Raw genomic sequence first — 15,765 nt, forward strand, 5'->3', positions numbered from 1 at the left:
TCATCCCTCTTCCTCCAAATCCAGCTTCTCCACCATGACAGAAAACAATCTCTCCACTCTACTCTCAAGATCACATCTAACCACCTGTGCACTGGACCCGCTCCCATCGCACCTCATCCCCAACATCACCGCAGTCCTCATCCCAGCCCTAACCCATCTCTTCAACCTATCACTAGCAAGTGGTGTATTTCCTTCATGCTTTAAACATGCCTCTATTACACCCATCCTCAAAAAGCCCTCCCTTGACCCATCCTCTGTGTCAAACTATCGCCCCATATCCCTTCTCCCCTACGCCTCAAAACTACTGGAACAGCATGTCCATCTTGAATTGTCCTCATACCTCTCCTCCTGCTCCCTCTTTGACCGGCTTCAATCTGGCTTCCGACCACATCATTCTACCGAAACTGCCCTAACCAAAGTCACCAATGATCTACTAACCGCCAAAGCCAAGCGACACTACTCTATCCTCCTCCTCCTGGACCTGTCCTCTGCCTTCGACACAGTAGACCATTCCCTCCTACTACAGATTCTCTCATCTCTGGGCATCACAGACTTGGCCCCATCTTGGATCTCCTCATACCTAACCGACCGAACTTTCAGCGTCTCCCATTCTCACACCACTTCCTCATCTCGCCCCTATCTGTCGGTGTCCCTCAAGGCTCAGTTCTTGGACCCCTGCTGTTCTCCATCTACACCTTCGGCTTGGGACAGCTCATAGAGTCCCACGGCTTCCAGTATCATCTCTATGCCGATGACACACAGATCTACCTCTCTGGACCTGACATTACCTCTCTACTAACCAAAATACCACAATGTCTGTCTGCTATTTCATCCTTCTTCTCTGCACGATTCCTAAAACTTAACATGGACAAAACAGAGTTTGTCTTTCCTCCTCCTCACTCACCTCCTCCAACAAGCCTTTCCATCAAACTTGATGGTTGCTCACTCACCCCAGTCTCACAAGCTCGTTGCCTTGGAGTAACCCTCGACTCTGCTCTATCCTTCAAGCCACACATCCAAGCCCTCTTCAACTCATGCCGATTACAACTCAAAAATATCTCCCGGATCCGTGCTTTCCTTAACCAAGAATCTTCAAAAACATTAGTGCATGCCCTCATCATCTCCCGCCTCGACTACTGCAACCTCCTGCTCTCTGGCCTCCCTTCCAACACTCTTGCACCCCTCCAATCTATCCTAAACTCTGCAGCCCGCTTAATCCACCTCTCCCCTCGCTACTCCCCAGCCTCGCCACTCTGCCAATCCCTTCACTGGCTTCCCATCGCCCAACGACTCCAGTTCAAAACATTAACCATGACATACAAAGCCATCCACAACCTGTCTCCTCCTTACATCTGTGACCTAGTCTCCCAGTACCTACCTGCACGCAACCTTAGATCCTCACAAGATCTCCTTCTCTGCTCCTCTCTTATTTCCTCTTCCCACAATCGTGTACAAGATTTCTCCCGTGCATCCCCCATACTCTGGAACGCTCTACCTCAGCACATCAGACTCTCCACTACCGTGGAAAGCTTCAAGAGGAACCTCAAGACCCACCTCTTCCAACAAGCCTACAACCTACAATAGCCCTCAGCCCAGTAGACCACTGCGCAACCAGCTCTGTCCTCACCTATTGTACCATCACCCATTCCCTGTAGACTGTGAGCCCTCGCGGGCAGGGTCCTCTCTCCTCCTATACCAGTCTGTCTTGTACTGTTAATGATTGTTGTACGTATACCCTCTTTCACTTGTAAAGCGCCATGGAATAAATGGCGCTATAATAATAAATAATAATAATAATATTTATATATATAGCCACGACTGGCTGATAACAGAGACAACAGAAGTCTATTAGGGGTGCTTCACACACAGCGAGCTCACTGCCGAGATCGCTGCTGAGTCACGCTTTTTGTGACGCAGCAGTGACCTCATTAGCGATCTCGCTGTGTGTGACACTGAGCAGCGATCTGGCCCCTGCTGCGAGATCGCTGCTCGTTACACACAGCCCTGGTTCGTTTTCTTCAAAGCCGCTCTCCCACTGTGACACACAGATCGCTGTGTGTGACAGCGAGAGCGACAAAGCGAGCAGGGAGCAGGAGCCGGCGTCTGGCAGCTGAGGTAAGCTGTATCCAAGATAAACATTGGGTAACCAAGGTGGTTACCCGATATTTACCTTAGTTACCAGCCTCTGCAGCTCTCATGCTGCCTGTGCTGCCGGCTCCGGCTCTCTGCACATGTAGCTGCTGTACACATCGGGTTAATTAACCCGATGTGTACAGCAGCTAGGAGAGCAAGGAGCCAGCGCTAAGCGGTGTGCGCGGCTCCCTGCTCTCTGCACATGTAGCTGCATTACACATCGGGTTAATTAACCCGATGTGTACTGTAGCTAGGAGAGCAAGGAGCTCAGTGCGCGGCTCCCTGCTCTCTGCACACACAGCTGTGTGCTGGTAACTAATGTAAACATCGGGTAACCATACCCGATGTTTACCTTAGTTACCAGTCTCCGCAGCTTCCAGACGGCGGCTCCGTGCAAGCGCAGCGTTGCTTGCACGTCGCTGCTGGCTGGAGGCTGTTCACTGGTCGCTGGTGAGATCTGCCTGTTTGACAGCTCACCAGCGACCATGTAGCGATGCAGCAGCGATCCTGACCAGGTCAGATCGCTGGTCGGATCGCTGCTGCATCGCTAAGTGTGAAGGTACCCTTAGTCTCCTCAGGCATATATAAGCCAATTTAGAATATCAATGCTATATCAGCCAGTAAATAGCAAAATAGTTAGGTGCTACTATTCATGAAATTGTTCAAGATCATATCACCTGCCCATCAGCACCAGATAACATGTGCATTATTAAATAAGCTATAAACAGCGTGCAAATGACACACTGGTTTGCAACTGCATAAATCTACTGTGCTGATGAGGAGGTGGTGAAAAAGCAAAACCTCACAGAGCTAATTAACATTCAGTAAGCACCCATGGTCTATCATGAAACACTGTATGGCTGATAACAGAGACAACAGAGATCTATTAGTCTCCTCAGGCATATATAAAGGTCCAGTCACACTAAGCAACTTACCAGCGATCCCAACAACGATAGGGATCGCTGGTAAGTTGCTAGGAGGTTGCTGGTGAGATGTCACACTGCGACGCTCCAGCGATCCCACCAGCAACCTGACCTGGCAGGGATCGCTGGAGCGTGGCTACACGAGTTGCTGGTGAGCTCACCAGCAACCAGCCCCCAGCGCCGCGTGGAAGATGCTGCGCTTGGTAACTAAGGTAAATATCGGGTAACCAACCCGATATTTACCTTGGTTACCAGTGCACGCAGCTACACGTGCAGGGAGCAGCGCACACCGCTTAGCGCTGGCTCCTTGCTCTCCTAGTTACAGCACACATCGGGTTAATTACCCAATGTGTACTGCAGCTACACGAGCAGGGAGCAGCGCACACTGAGCGCTGGCTCCTTGCTCTCCTAGTTACAGCACACATTGGGTTAATTACCCGATGTGTGCTGCAGCTACATGTGCACAGAGCAGGAGCCGGCAGCACTGACAGTGAGAGCGGAGGAGGCTGGTAACGAAGGTAAATATCGGGTAACCAAGGACAGGGCTTCTTGGTTACCCGATGTTTACTGTGGTTACCAGTGTCCGCAGAAGCCGGCTCCTGCTGCCTGCACATTTAGTTGTTGCTGTCTCGCTGTCACACACAGCGATCTGTGCTTCACAGCGGGACAGCAACAACTAAAAAATGGCCCAGGACATTCAGCAACAACCAACGACCTCACAGCAGGGGCCAGGTTGTTGCTGGATGTCGCACACAGCAACATCGCTAGCAACGTCACAAAAGTTGTTCGTTAGCAGCGATGTTGCTAGCGATGTTGCTTAGTGTGACGGGGCCTTAAGCCAATTTAGAATATCTCTGCTGTCTCAGCCGGCAGATGGAAAAATAGTTCGATATAAACCAGTAGGTGCAACTATTCCTGAGAAAGTTCAAGATAATATCACCTGCCCCTCAGCACCAGATAATGTGTGCATTATTAAACATGCTAAAAACAGCGTGCAAATAAAACACTGGTTTGCACCTGCATAAATCTACCGTGCTGATGAGGAGGTGGTGAAGAGGAAAAATTCACAGGGCTAATTAACATTCAGTAAGCACCCATGGTCTATCATGAGACACTGTGAGTCATATCAGTTGTCAGCTAAAATATCACACGGGCATTCATGACAGACCACTAGAAGATGACATTGCATAAAAATACATAATACTATCCACAATCATATACCTGAAAAAGAGGGTAAACTAGGCGAGTGCTCCACCACCCCTGCTCTGGGAGTGCTTAGTACAACCGGTGTGTGTCCAACAGGATCTGATGTTCAAGGCAGGGCTCAGGTATTCTCTATACATAGTGTGTCTTATTCACACAGCAGATGTAAGATTAAGAGCCACATCGGCTTCAAACGCGTAAGACGGTTTTTTTTTTTTTTTGGTTTTTTTTTTATCTGCCTTGGATGTCCAGCTAACGTCATGTTAGTTTTATGTTTTTTTTCTAAAATAAAATTAAATTTTAATCAAACTATCTCTGGACTTGTTGCTGGACAGGAAACACTTTTCCAAAACCTATTGACACACTTTCCATGCTAGATGCTTAAAATTAGTTATTCATTTCCACATTTCAGAAGCCGTAAGGTTCTTATTTTTCCATTGAGGAAGCTCTGAGGTACTTATTTACCCATCTCGGCCTTCTCTCTGGCCCCCTCCCCATCTCGGGCTCCTTATAGCCCCCGCCCCATCACCATCTCAGGCCCCATATCGAGCCCCTTATGGCCCCCTCCCCATCTCAGGCCCCATCACCATCTCGGGCCCCATGTCGAGCCCCTTATGGCCCCCTCCCCATCTCAGGCCCCATCACCATCTCGGGCCCCATGTCTAGCCCCTTATGGCCCCCTCCCCATCTCAGGCCCCATCACCATCTCGGGCCCCATGTCGAGCCCCTTATGGCCCCCTCCCCATCTCAGGCCCCATCACCATCTCGGGCCCCATGTCGAGCCCCTTATGGCCCCCTCCCCATCTCAGGCCCCATCACCATCTCGGGCCCCATCTCGGGGGGGGGGGCCCCTTAAGGCCGTCTTCCCATCTCGGGGGGGCCCCTTAAGGCCGTCTTCCCATCTCGGGGGGGCCCCTTAAGGCCGTCTTCCCATCTCGGGGGGGCCCCTTAAGGCCGTCTTCCCATCTCGGGGGGGCCCCTTAAGGCCGTCTTCCCATCTCGGGGGGGCCCCTTAAGGCCGTCTTCCCATCTCGGGGGGGCCCCTTAAGGCCGTCTTCCCATCTCGGGGGGGCCCCTTAAGGCCGTCTTCCCATCTCGGGGGGGCCCCTTAAGGCCGTCTTCCCATCTCGGGGGGGCCCCTTAAGGCCGTCTCCCCATCTCGGGGGCCCCTTTTTTGGACTCTCTTGCTCTCAACCATCGTCATCCCCTCCCCTCCATTGTACAATTCTTGGAAGAACATAATATTCCACTTAATGGAGTTCACAAATCTCTTTACAGAACGGGGCAAAGATCGGCTTCCTCAGCTGCATAATAGGCACATGGCAGTGCCAATGTGACAGGCGGTCAGTGTGTTACCCATTCGGTCTATTTTCCTTACACGTGGCATACCATTCCCGACATTCGCCACATGAGGGCGCTGTGCGGCCGTCAGCTCTTCAGTCATTTCCTCGCTTGGCACGCGTTTTACCCGTTGAATAGTAAACTGCCCAAAGGGAGGGTGGACTACTACTTTGGAGCGGGTGAAAAGTTCGTCACGCCATGCCCCGTATGTTATGTTCACACAGCAGTAAATCAAGTGCGTGCGCAACAGACCTCTTGTGACATCAATTAAAGGGATGACCCTAAACCGATCCCAACGCGCTCTGAGCTGTGTTATTCGGTTCAGATTTTCTGATTATGAGCCTATTATTGGGGTGTGGTACGTCGGGTGAGCCCAGTGTGTGCTGCGGTTGTCGTGATTCTGTGCCATGTGCAGAGTCGGTGGGCAGTCATTATTCTGAAAGGAGTGACTGGTGAGTGGCCCCTTGGATGGCATCATACGTGTTGGCGTCCATGCTTCGTGTCGCATAGCCACGGGCGGCCTCATCTATCTTGCCACGGTGGCCGTTACTGATCTGATACAATGTGCTGGCACACCGAGGAATATTCACATTTCTTTTTTTTATTTTATTTATATCTTATTTAATTGTGGGTAAAAATGAGAGTGTAGATTGAATTAATGACTTCTTATGCAGATGATGCACACGTTGTGTTCAGATGGTATAATATCGCACCGTGGGTGCCGGCGGGCAAACACCAGGTACAGGAAATAACTTTTCTTTTTCGCTCCTAATTGGGAGACCCAGACAATTGGGTGTATAGCTACTGCCTCCGGAGGCCGCACAAAGTACTACACTTAAAAGTGTAAGGCCCCTCCCCTTCTGGCTATACACCCCCCCGTGGGAGCACGGGTCCCTCAGTTTTTGCTTTGTGCGAAGGAGGTCAGACACGCACGCATAGCTCCACTATTTAGTCAGCAGCAGCTGCTGACTATGTCGGATGGAAGAAAAGAGGGCCCATATGGGGCCCCCAGCATGCTCCCTTCTCACCCCACTTTCTGTCGGTGGTGCTTGTTAAGGTTGAGGTACCCATTGCGGGTACGGAGGCTGGAGCCCACATGCTGATTCCTTCCCCATCCCCATTAGGGCTCTGGGCGAAGTGGGATTTTACCGGTCTCCAGGCACTGAGACCGTGCTCCATCCGCAGCCCCTGGAGAAGCCGCTGGATTTGGAGCTGAGTATCGTCAGGGACATGGCCCTGCTCCGTCAAGGTACTCTGTGTCCCCGTGCATACGCGCGCACACCGCAGCATTGCTGGGTGTGTTAGTGCGCCGGGGACAACAGCGCTGCTGCGCTTGTGCCATTTCCTCACTTCAGCTTAGCTGAGTGGGTAGACTCAGGGAGAACGGTCGCGCCGGCCGCTGGGACTGCGACGCGGCTGGGACTTGTGGTGCGCCGGGGACTTCCGCGCTGACCGTGCATATATCACGGCCGCGCTTATTACTACAGTCCCCGGCTTTTGCGGCCTAGTTCGTTCGTTCCCGCCTCCGCACCTGCCAGTCAGGAGGAGGGCGGGACGCTGTACAGAGCATCAGCGCTGAGGGCTGGAGTCGTTTTTACATACTCCAGCCCTCACACCAGGCACAGTAGGACGCAGTTTCCCGCACTTTGTTTGTGGCACGCCCACGGTCCGCCCCTCTTCACAGAACGCCGGCAGCCATTCCTGCCTGCACGCTGAGCTGCAGAGGGGAGACGGGGAGACCCAGACACGGGATTCTACGGCCTCATACCCGCTGTTCAGCGGGCGGTAAGCAGCCCTCAAGGGCTCACCCCCACTTGTGCCGTTTGTATACTGAGTATTTTGTGTTTGCAAATACTTTGTACTGTACGGTCGCTGGTGATTCTCGGCTATATACCCTCCTAGATTACAAGGAGGCAACAGCATGTCGTCCGCTAAACGCAAGGGTGCTAAGGCACAGACATTATATGCTGCCTGTACCGCATGTGGGACTGCTCTACCGGCAGGTTCCACTGACCCCCATTGTGTGCAGTGCTCGGCCCCTGTGCAACTTGCACAGCCGGGGCCTCTGCTGGACGTGACCCAGGGTGTACCACCTGTGAATGCTGTCCAGGTGACAGGAACGGAGTTTGCAGCTTTTGCTGACAGATTGTCTATGACCATGTCAAAGATTCTTGAAACATTGCAGTCTAGACCAGTAACTCAGACCATGGACACTGTGGCATCATTGCTCCCTGGTCCCCCTCAGCTGGAACACTTCCAAGCTCCGGGGGTGTCACATGCACCCCAGGGTGACGATTCTGACTCAGACAACAGTCCCAGACAACCTAAGCGGGCTCGTTATGAGGGGCCCTCAACTTCGTCTCACTGGTCAGGATCCCAGCGGGACGACTCTATGGGTGATGAGGCGGATGTAACTGATCAAGATTCTGATCCTGGGACCGCTCTCAATCTGGACACACCGGATGGTGACGCCATAGTGAATGATCTTATAGCGTCCATCAATAGGATGTTAGATATTTCCCCGCCAGCTCCTACTCAGGAGGAGGCAGCTTCACAGCAGGAGAAATTCCATTTCAGATATCCCAAGCGTAAATTAAGCACCTTTCTGGACCACTCTGACTTTAGAGATGCAATCCAGAAACACCACGCTTATCCAGAGAAGCGGTTTTCTAAACGGCTTAAAGATACACGCTATCCTTTTCCCCCTGACGTGGTCAAGGGTTGGACCCAGTGTCCCAAGGTGGACCCTCCAATCTCCAGGCTTGCAGCTAGATCTTTAGTTGCAGTAGAAGATGGAGCGGCACTTAAAGATGCCACTGACAGGCAGATGGAGCTCTGGCTGAAATCCATCTATGAAGCTATTGGAGCGTCGTTGGCGCCAGCTTTTGCAGCCGTATGGGCACTCCAAGCCATTTCAGCTGGGCTTATACAAGTCGACTCGGTCACACGTACATCTGCCCCGCAGGTGGCACCATTGACCTCTCAAATGTCTGCATTCGCGTCTTACGCGATTAATGCTGTCCTGGACTCTACGAGCCGTACGGCGGTGGCGTCAGCCAACTCCGTGGTTTTGCGCAGAGCCCTGTGGTTGAGAGAATGGAAGGCAGATTCTGCTTCCAAGAAGTACTTAACCAGTTTGCCTTTTTCCCGTGACCGATTGTTTGGGGAGCGTTTGGATGAAATCATTAAACACTCCAAGGGTAAGGACTCTTCCTTACCTCAACACAGACAAAACAAGCCCCAACAAAGGAGGGGTCAGTCTAGTTTTCGGTCCTTTCGAGGCTCAGGCAGGTCCCAATTCTCCTCGTCCAAAAGGACTCAAAAGGATCAGAGAGGCTCAGATTCTTGGCGGACTCAGTCACGCCCAAAAAAGACAGCAGGAAGAACCGTTACCAAGACGGCTTCCTCATGACTTTCAGCCTCCTCTCTCCGCATCCTCGGTCGGTGGCAGGCTCTCCCGCTTTGGCGACATTTGGCTGTCACAGGTCAAAGACCGTTGGGTGAGGGACATTCTGTCTCACGGGTACAGGATAGAGTTCAGCTCTCGTCCTCCAACTCGTTTCTTCAGAACTTCCCCACCGCCCGACCGAGCCGATGCTCTGCTGCAGGCGGTGGCCGCTCTAAAGGCGGAAGGAGTGGTGACTTCCGTTCCTCTTCAGGAACAAGGTCATGGTTTTTACTCCAATCTGTTTGTGGTGCCAAAGAAGGACGGGTCCTTTCGGCCCGTCCTGGATCTAAAGTTGCTCAACAAACACGTAAAAACCAGGAGGTTCCGGATGGAATCTCTACGCTCCGTCATAGCCTCAATGTCTCAAGGAGATTTCTTAGCATCAATAGACATCAAAGATGCTTATCTTCACGTGCCGATTGCGCCAGAGCATCAGCGTTTTCTACGCTTCGTTATAGAAAGCGAACACCTGCAGTTCGTAGCGTTACCTTTCGGGCTGGCAACAGCCCCTCGGGTCTTCACCAAGGTCATGGCAGCAGTAGTAGCTGTCCTGCACTCGCAGGGTCACTCCGTGATCCCGTATTTGGACGATCTACTTATAAAGGCACCCTCTCAAGAGGCATGCCAACACAGTCTGGACGTGGCACTGAAGACTCTCCAGAGTTTCGGGTGGATTATCAACTTTTCAAAGTCAAATCTAACCCCGACCCAATCACTAACATATCTTGGCATGGAGTTTCATACTCTCTCAGCGATAGTGAAGCTTCCACTGGACAAGCAGTGCTCGCTGCAGACAGGGGTGCAATCTCTCCTGCAGAACCAGTCCCTCTCCTTGAGGCGCCTCATGCATTTCCTAGGGAAGATGGTGGCAGCAATGGAAGCAGTCCCTTTCGCGCAGTTTCATCTGCGCCCTCTACAATGGGACATTCTCCGCCAATGGGACGGGAAGTCGACGTCCCTCGACAGGGATGTCTCCCTCTCTCAGGCAGCCAAGGACTCTCTCCGATGGTGGCTTCTTCCCACCTCATTGTCAAAAGGAAAGTCGTTCCTACCCCCATCCTGGGCGGTGGTCACGACAGATGCGAGCCTATCAGGGTGGGGAGCAGTGTTTCTTCACCACAGGGCTCAGGGTACGTGGACTCAGAGAGAGTCCACCCTTCAGATCAATGTTCTGGAAATCAGAGCAGTCTATCTTGCTCTGCGAGCCTTCCAACAGTGGCTGGAGGGCAAGCAGATCCGGATTCAGTCGGACAATTCCACAGCGGTGGCGTACATCAACCACCAAGGGGGAACACGCAGTCGGCAAGCCTTTCAAGAAGTCCGGCGGATTCTGACGTGGGTGGAAAACACAGCATCCACCATATCCGCAGTTCACATCCCAGGCGTGGAAAACTGGGAAGCAGACTTTCTCAGTCGCCAGGGCATGGACGCAGGGGAATGGTCCCTTCACCCGGACGTGTTTCAGGAGATCTGTCGCCGCTGGGGGATGCCGGACGTCGACCTGATGGCGTCACGGCACAACAACAAGGTCCCGGTTTTCATGGCACGGTCTCACGATCACCGAGCTCTGGCGGCAGACGCCTTAGTTCAGGATTGGTCGCAGTTCCGACTACCTTATGTGTTCCCACCTCTGGCATTGTTGCCCAGAGTGCTCCGCAAAATCAGGTCCGACTGCCGTTGCGCCATTCTCGTCGCTCCAGACTGGCCAAGGAGGTCGTGGTACCCGGATCTGTGGCATCTCACGGTCGGACAACCGTGGGCGCTACCAGGCCGTCCAGACTTGCTGTCTCAAGGGCCGTTTTTCCATCTGAATTCTGCGGCCCTGAACCTGACTGTGTGGCCATTGAGTCCTGGATCCTAGGGACCTCAGGTTTATCTCATGATGTTGTTGCCACCATGAGACAGGCTAGGAAACCATCCTCCGCCAAGATCTACCACAGAACGTGGAAGATATTCTTATCTTGGTGCTCTGCTCAGGGAGTTTCTCCCTGGCCATTTGCATTGCCTATTTTTCTTTCCTTCCTGCAGTCTGGGTTGGAAAAAGGTTTGTCGCTTAGCTCCCTTAAAGGACAAGTCTCTGCGCTATCCGTATTCTTTCAGAAGCGCCTGGCGCAACTTCCTCAGGTACGCACGTTCCTGCAAGGGGTTTGTCATATCGTTCCCCCTTACAAGCGGCCATTGGAACCCTGGGATCTGAACAAGGTTCTAATTGCTCTCCAGAAGCCACCTTTCGAGCCTATGAAGGAGATTTCCTTTTCTCGGCTTTCACAGAAAGTGGCTTTTCTGGTGGCGGTCACGTCTCTTCGGAGAGTGTCAGAGCTGGCGGCGTTATCTTGCAAATCTCCCTTCCTGGTGTTTCGCCAAGACAAGGTAGTACTGCGTCCAATTCCAGAGTTTCTTCCCAAGGTGGTATCTTCCTTTCATCTCAATCAGGATATCACTTTACCATCTTTGTGTCCGCATCCAGTTCACCAATTTGAAAAGGGTTTGCATCTGTTGGACCTGGTGAGAGCACTCAGGATCTACATTTCCCGCACGGCGCCTCTGCGCCGTTCGGATGCACTCTTTATCCTGGTCGCTGGTCAGCATAAAGGGTCGCAAGCTTCCAAATCCACCCTTGCGCGGTGGATCAAGGAACCAATTCTTCACGCCTACCGTTCTGCTGGGCTTCCGACTCCTTCTGGACTGAAGGCCCATTCTACCAGAGCCGTGGGTGCGTCCTGGGCATTACGGCATCAGGCTACGGCTCAGCAGGTGTGCCAGGCGGCTACCTGGTTGAGTCTGCACACTTTTACCAAGCATTATCAGGTGCATATCTACGCTTCGGCGGATGCCAGCCTAGGTAGACGAGTCCTGCAGGCGGCGGTGGCCCACCTGTAAGGAAGGGCTGCCTGACAGCCCGATCGCGAGGTATTATTTTACCCACCCAGGGACTGCTTTTGGACGTCCCAATTGTCTGGGTCTCCCAATTAGGAGCGAAAAAGAAGAAGGGAATTTTGTTTACTTACCGTAAATTCCTTTTCTTCTAGCTCCAATTGGGAGACCCAGCACCCGCCCTGTTTTTCTTAGGGTATTTGTTTTTCGGGTGCACATGTTGTTCATGTTGATAAGTTACGTTCTCCGATATTGTTATCGGATTGAATTTGTTTTTGAAACAGTTATTGGCTTTCCTCCTTCTTGCTTTTGCACTAAAACTGAGGGACCCGTGCTCCCACTGGGGGTGTATAGCCAGAAGGGGAGGGGCCTTACTCTTTTTAGTGTAGTACTTTGTGCGGCCTCCGGAGGCAGTAGCTATACACCCAATTGTCTGGGTCTCCCAATTGGAGCTAGAAGAAAAGGAATTTACGGTAAGTAAACAAAATTCCCTTCATCTGTGCTTCATTTACAGTAATGATGTGATCTGTGCGCCGAGAAATCTGCATCATTCCACTCCTTATAGCTGCGGTATAGTGACCTGTATCTCCATTTATAGCAGAGTGCTATATAACCGCACTGCAAACTGCTGTATACTTCTTACAAAGACAAAGCTACTAAGAATAGTCAATGAGCAAAGCTGTTAACATTCATCACGTTTTTGTATTATACCCCAGAGCTGCACTCCCTATTCTGCTGGTGCAGTCACTGTGTACATACATTACTGATCCTGAGTTACCTCCTGTATTATACTACACAGCTGCACTCAATATTCTGCTGGTGCAGTCACTATACATTGTACATACATTACTTATCCTAAGTTACATCCTGTATTATACTCCAGAGCTGCACTCACTATTATACTGGTACATTCAGTATCAGTACAGGATCAGTAATGTATGTACACACAGACAGCACCAGCAGTATAGAGAGTGCAGCTCTGGAGTATAAAATAGGAGATAACACATTACTTATCCTGTACTGATACAGAGTTACATCCTGTATTATACTCCAGAGCTGCACTCTCTATTCTGCTGGTGCAGTCTCTGTGTACATACATAACATTAATGATCCTGTACTGATACTGAATGTACACAGTGACTGTACCAGTATAATAGTGAGTGCAATACAGGCGGTGACTCCGTATCAGTACAGGATAATTACGGTAATGTGTTATCTCCTATATTATACTCTGCTGGTGCAGTCACTGTGTACATACATTACATTACTGATCCTGAGTTACCTCCTATATTATACTCCAGAGCTGCACTCACTATTCTGCTGGTGCAGTCACTGTGTACATACATTACATTACTGATCCTGAGTTACATCTGTATTATACTCCAGAGCTGCACTCACTGTTCTGCTGGTGCAGTCACTGTGTACATACATTACATTACTGATCCTGAGTTACCTCCTGTATTATACTCCAGAGCTGCACTTAATTTTCTTTTTGTACTATGCGGTAATTCATCAGACCTGACATGCTGGGGGTGACTGTGTTGGTCCTGCTGCTCGTGCTGCATCAGTCAGTAACACAATTCCCAGTACTTGGCCGTCCGGCTGATGTGTATCATGCCCTCCTGTACGGGGTTATGTTGGCATCGCTCCCACCATCATATTGGTAACAGATTCCAACAAGAAGCCTCATTAGGCCACAATTAACTATGGGAATGGAGATGGGGGGAACTGGTGGAACCTGATACGGAGCCTCAGGGAACGGGTTGAAGAACTGTTTCTGGCACTGGAGATGTGTATCCTGTGCGATGTTGAAATATCTCATCACTGAATGGAGTATTATGGATGTCTTTTATTCTGTAAATGTGAATATTAATTACTCCTGTAATTATGAGGTCTACAACCTAGGATTAAATATCTGTGGAAAGAGACGCATATATTATTTTTATATAATAATAATAATTATATATATATATATATTATATATATATATATATATATATATATATATATATATATATATATATATATATATATATATATATATATATTTTATTAAAATATAAAATATATATAAATTTTATTAAATATAAAATATATATAAATTTTATTAAAATATAAAATATATATAAATTTTATTAAAATATAAAATATAAAATATATATAAATATATAAAATATATATACATTTTATTAAATATAATATATAAAATATATATACATTTTATTAAAATAGAATATATAAAATATATATACATTTTATTAAAATAGAATATATAAAATATATATACATTTTATTAAAATAGAATATATAAAATATATATACATTTTATTAAAATAGAATATATAAAATATATATACATTTTATTAAAATAGAATATATAAAATATATATACATTTTATTAAAATATAATTTTTTTATTTTATATTTTTTTATATTTATTATTTTATTTTTTCTTTTCTTCAATGGTGCCCCCCTCTTGTACATGGGCTGTATCGGTATTGCAGGTCCGACTTGGCTAGTTAAGAGCCACAATACCAGATGGTCCTAGTAAAAAAAAGTGCTCCTAGTGTAGTTTGCCGGATCACCCTGTCTATCAGGCTCCTTGGATTGATGGCTTTTCTCCTCTGCTTGTTTCCGCAGCATCCGGAGGAGAGGAGGTTCTGTTTGAACAGGCCGGAGCGATGCTACGGAGAGCTTTGAAGATGTCGGCCATTCTGTGGATGCACGGGAGATGCTGAAGCAGTATTATGTAGGCGATCTGCATCCGGTAAGATCCACAATCACTAACACAACTTGTAGTTTAGGCCCTTCCAATCTAACGAGCGCTCGGGTCATAGACCCTGGTAAATCTAATAATGACTGACGCATTTTGGGCCTGTGCAACCCAAGTGAACCCTTTCGGGAAAATCTTAGCAAAAAAACTCAGGACATAATCACATATACATATCTGAATAGTAAAACACCAGGAAGAAGCTGCTAGCTTTGGAAAAGCCGCTCCCCCCCCCCCTTTTTTTTTTTTTTGTTCTACCTGCACCCAACTGGCGATACAGAGTTCACATAAGTACGGACCACCATGCATCGGCAAACTCAACTGGCTCATATTTTGATCATGGGGCCATGGTGTTTGGGTTCGAATTTGTGAAACCCGCCTAAGGTGCCAGGTAGCGAGTGCGTAATTGGCGGCCGTGTATAGGTGAGCAGCCACTTACATTGCATTGTTGCAATATCCCCAAGTAGCCCTTCATTATGACTGTTGGGGTCTGACCTTTTGCAATAACTAAGCATAATAGGGGCTACAGCATCGTAGTTCCCCTACCCCCCCCCCCCCCCCGCACCGCACAGTGCGCTGAGAAGCAAGGAGAAGGGTCCCCTCGGCTGAATTGCATCTCTGACCCCCCCCCCCCCCCCCCCTTTCCTTTCAGGATATTGGGTGCCCCCCACCAATCATAAAGTGATGGCATATTCTGGACTGTCATAAGCCACTGTATTACCTTGATGTATGGAGTCAATAGCGTCAGGTTCGTGCATGATCTACTTTGCTCTGGTATTGAATTAATTTTTTTTTTTTTTTTTTTTTTTTTTCTAAACAGGACGACTGTAAAAACAACAGTAAAAAGGTAAGAGACCCCCCCCCCTCCCCGCCCCCAATAAATGCTGCATTACAATTGTGCTGCTATACGGTCACTGTTATATCCAAATCAGGGGTCTCAAACACTCAGGCCGCATGCAGCCCCTGACCATCGCAGCTCTGCAGTGCGCCGGCACAGCTTTACTACAGTTGATTCATTTGCGGTGCCGCCGCCGCGCAGAGGAGCTCTGTGCACTATAGCAATGGCTCCTGTC

The 15,765-nt window shown here is 49.4% G+C and overlaps 2 protein-coding genes across 2 annotated transcripts in view; one reads left to right on the forward strand and one right to left on the reverse strand.

The window, feature by feature from the left end:
• The window catches only part of PSMD7 (proteasome 26S subunit, non-ATPase 7), a 627,368-nt gene that overhangs the window by 390,188 nt on the left and 221,415 nt on the right, over nt 1-15,765 (reverse strand). The gene's annotated exons all lie outside the window — the stretch shown is intronic.
• CYB5B (cytochrome b5 type B) overlaps nt 1-15,765 on the forward strand; it is a 38,326-nt gene that overhangs the window by 16,672 nt on the left and 5,889 nt on the right. Inside the window, 4 exon segments of the mRNA XM_075327056.1 lie at nt 12,097-12,106; nt 14,563-14,598; nt 14,601-14,689; nt 15,513-15,539. Of these exon segments, the coding sequence (XP_075183171.1) occupies nt 12,097-12,106; nt 14,563-14,598; nt 14,601-14,689; nt 15,513-15,539 (162 nt within the window).

The sequence above is a fragment of the Anomaloglossus baeobatrachus genome, chromosome 10, assembly GCF_048569485.1.
Source record: "Anomaloglossus baeobatrachus isolate aAnoBae1 chromosome 10, aAnoBae1.hap1, whole genome shotgun sequence".
NCBI classification, from domain to species: Eukaryota; Metazoa; Chordata; class Amphibia; order Anura; family Aromobatidae; genus Anomaloglossus; species Anomaloglossus baeobatrachus.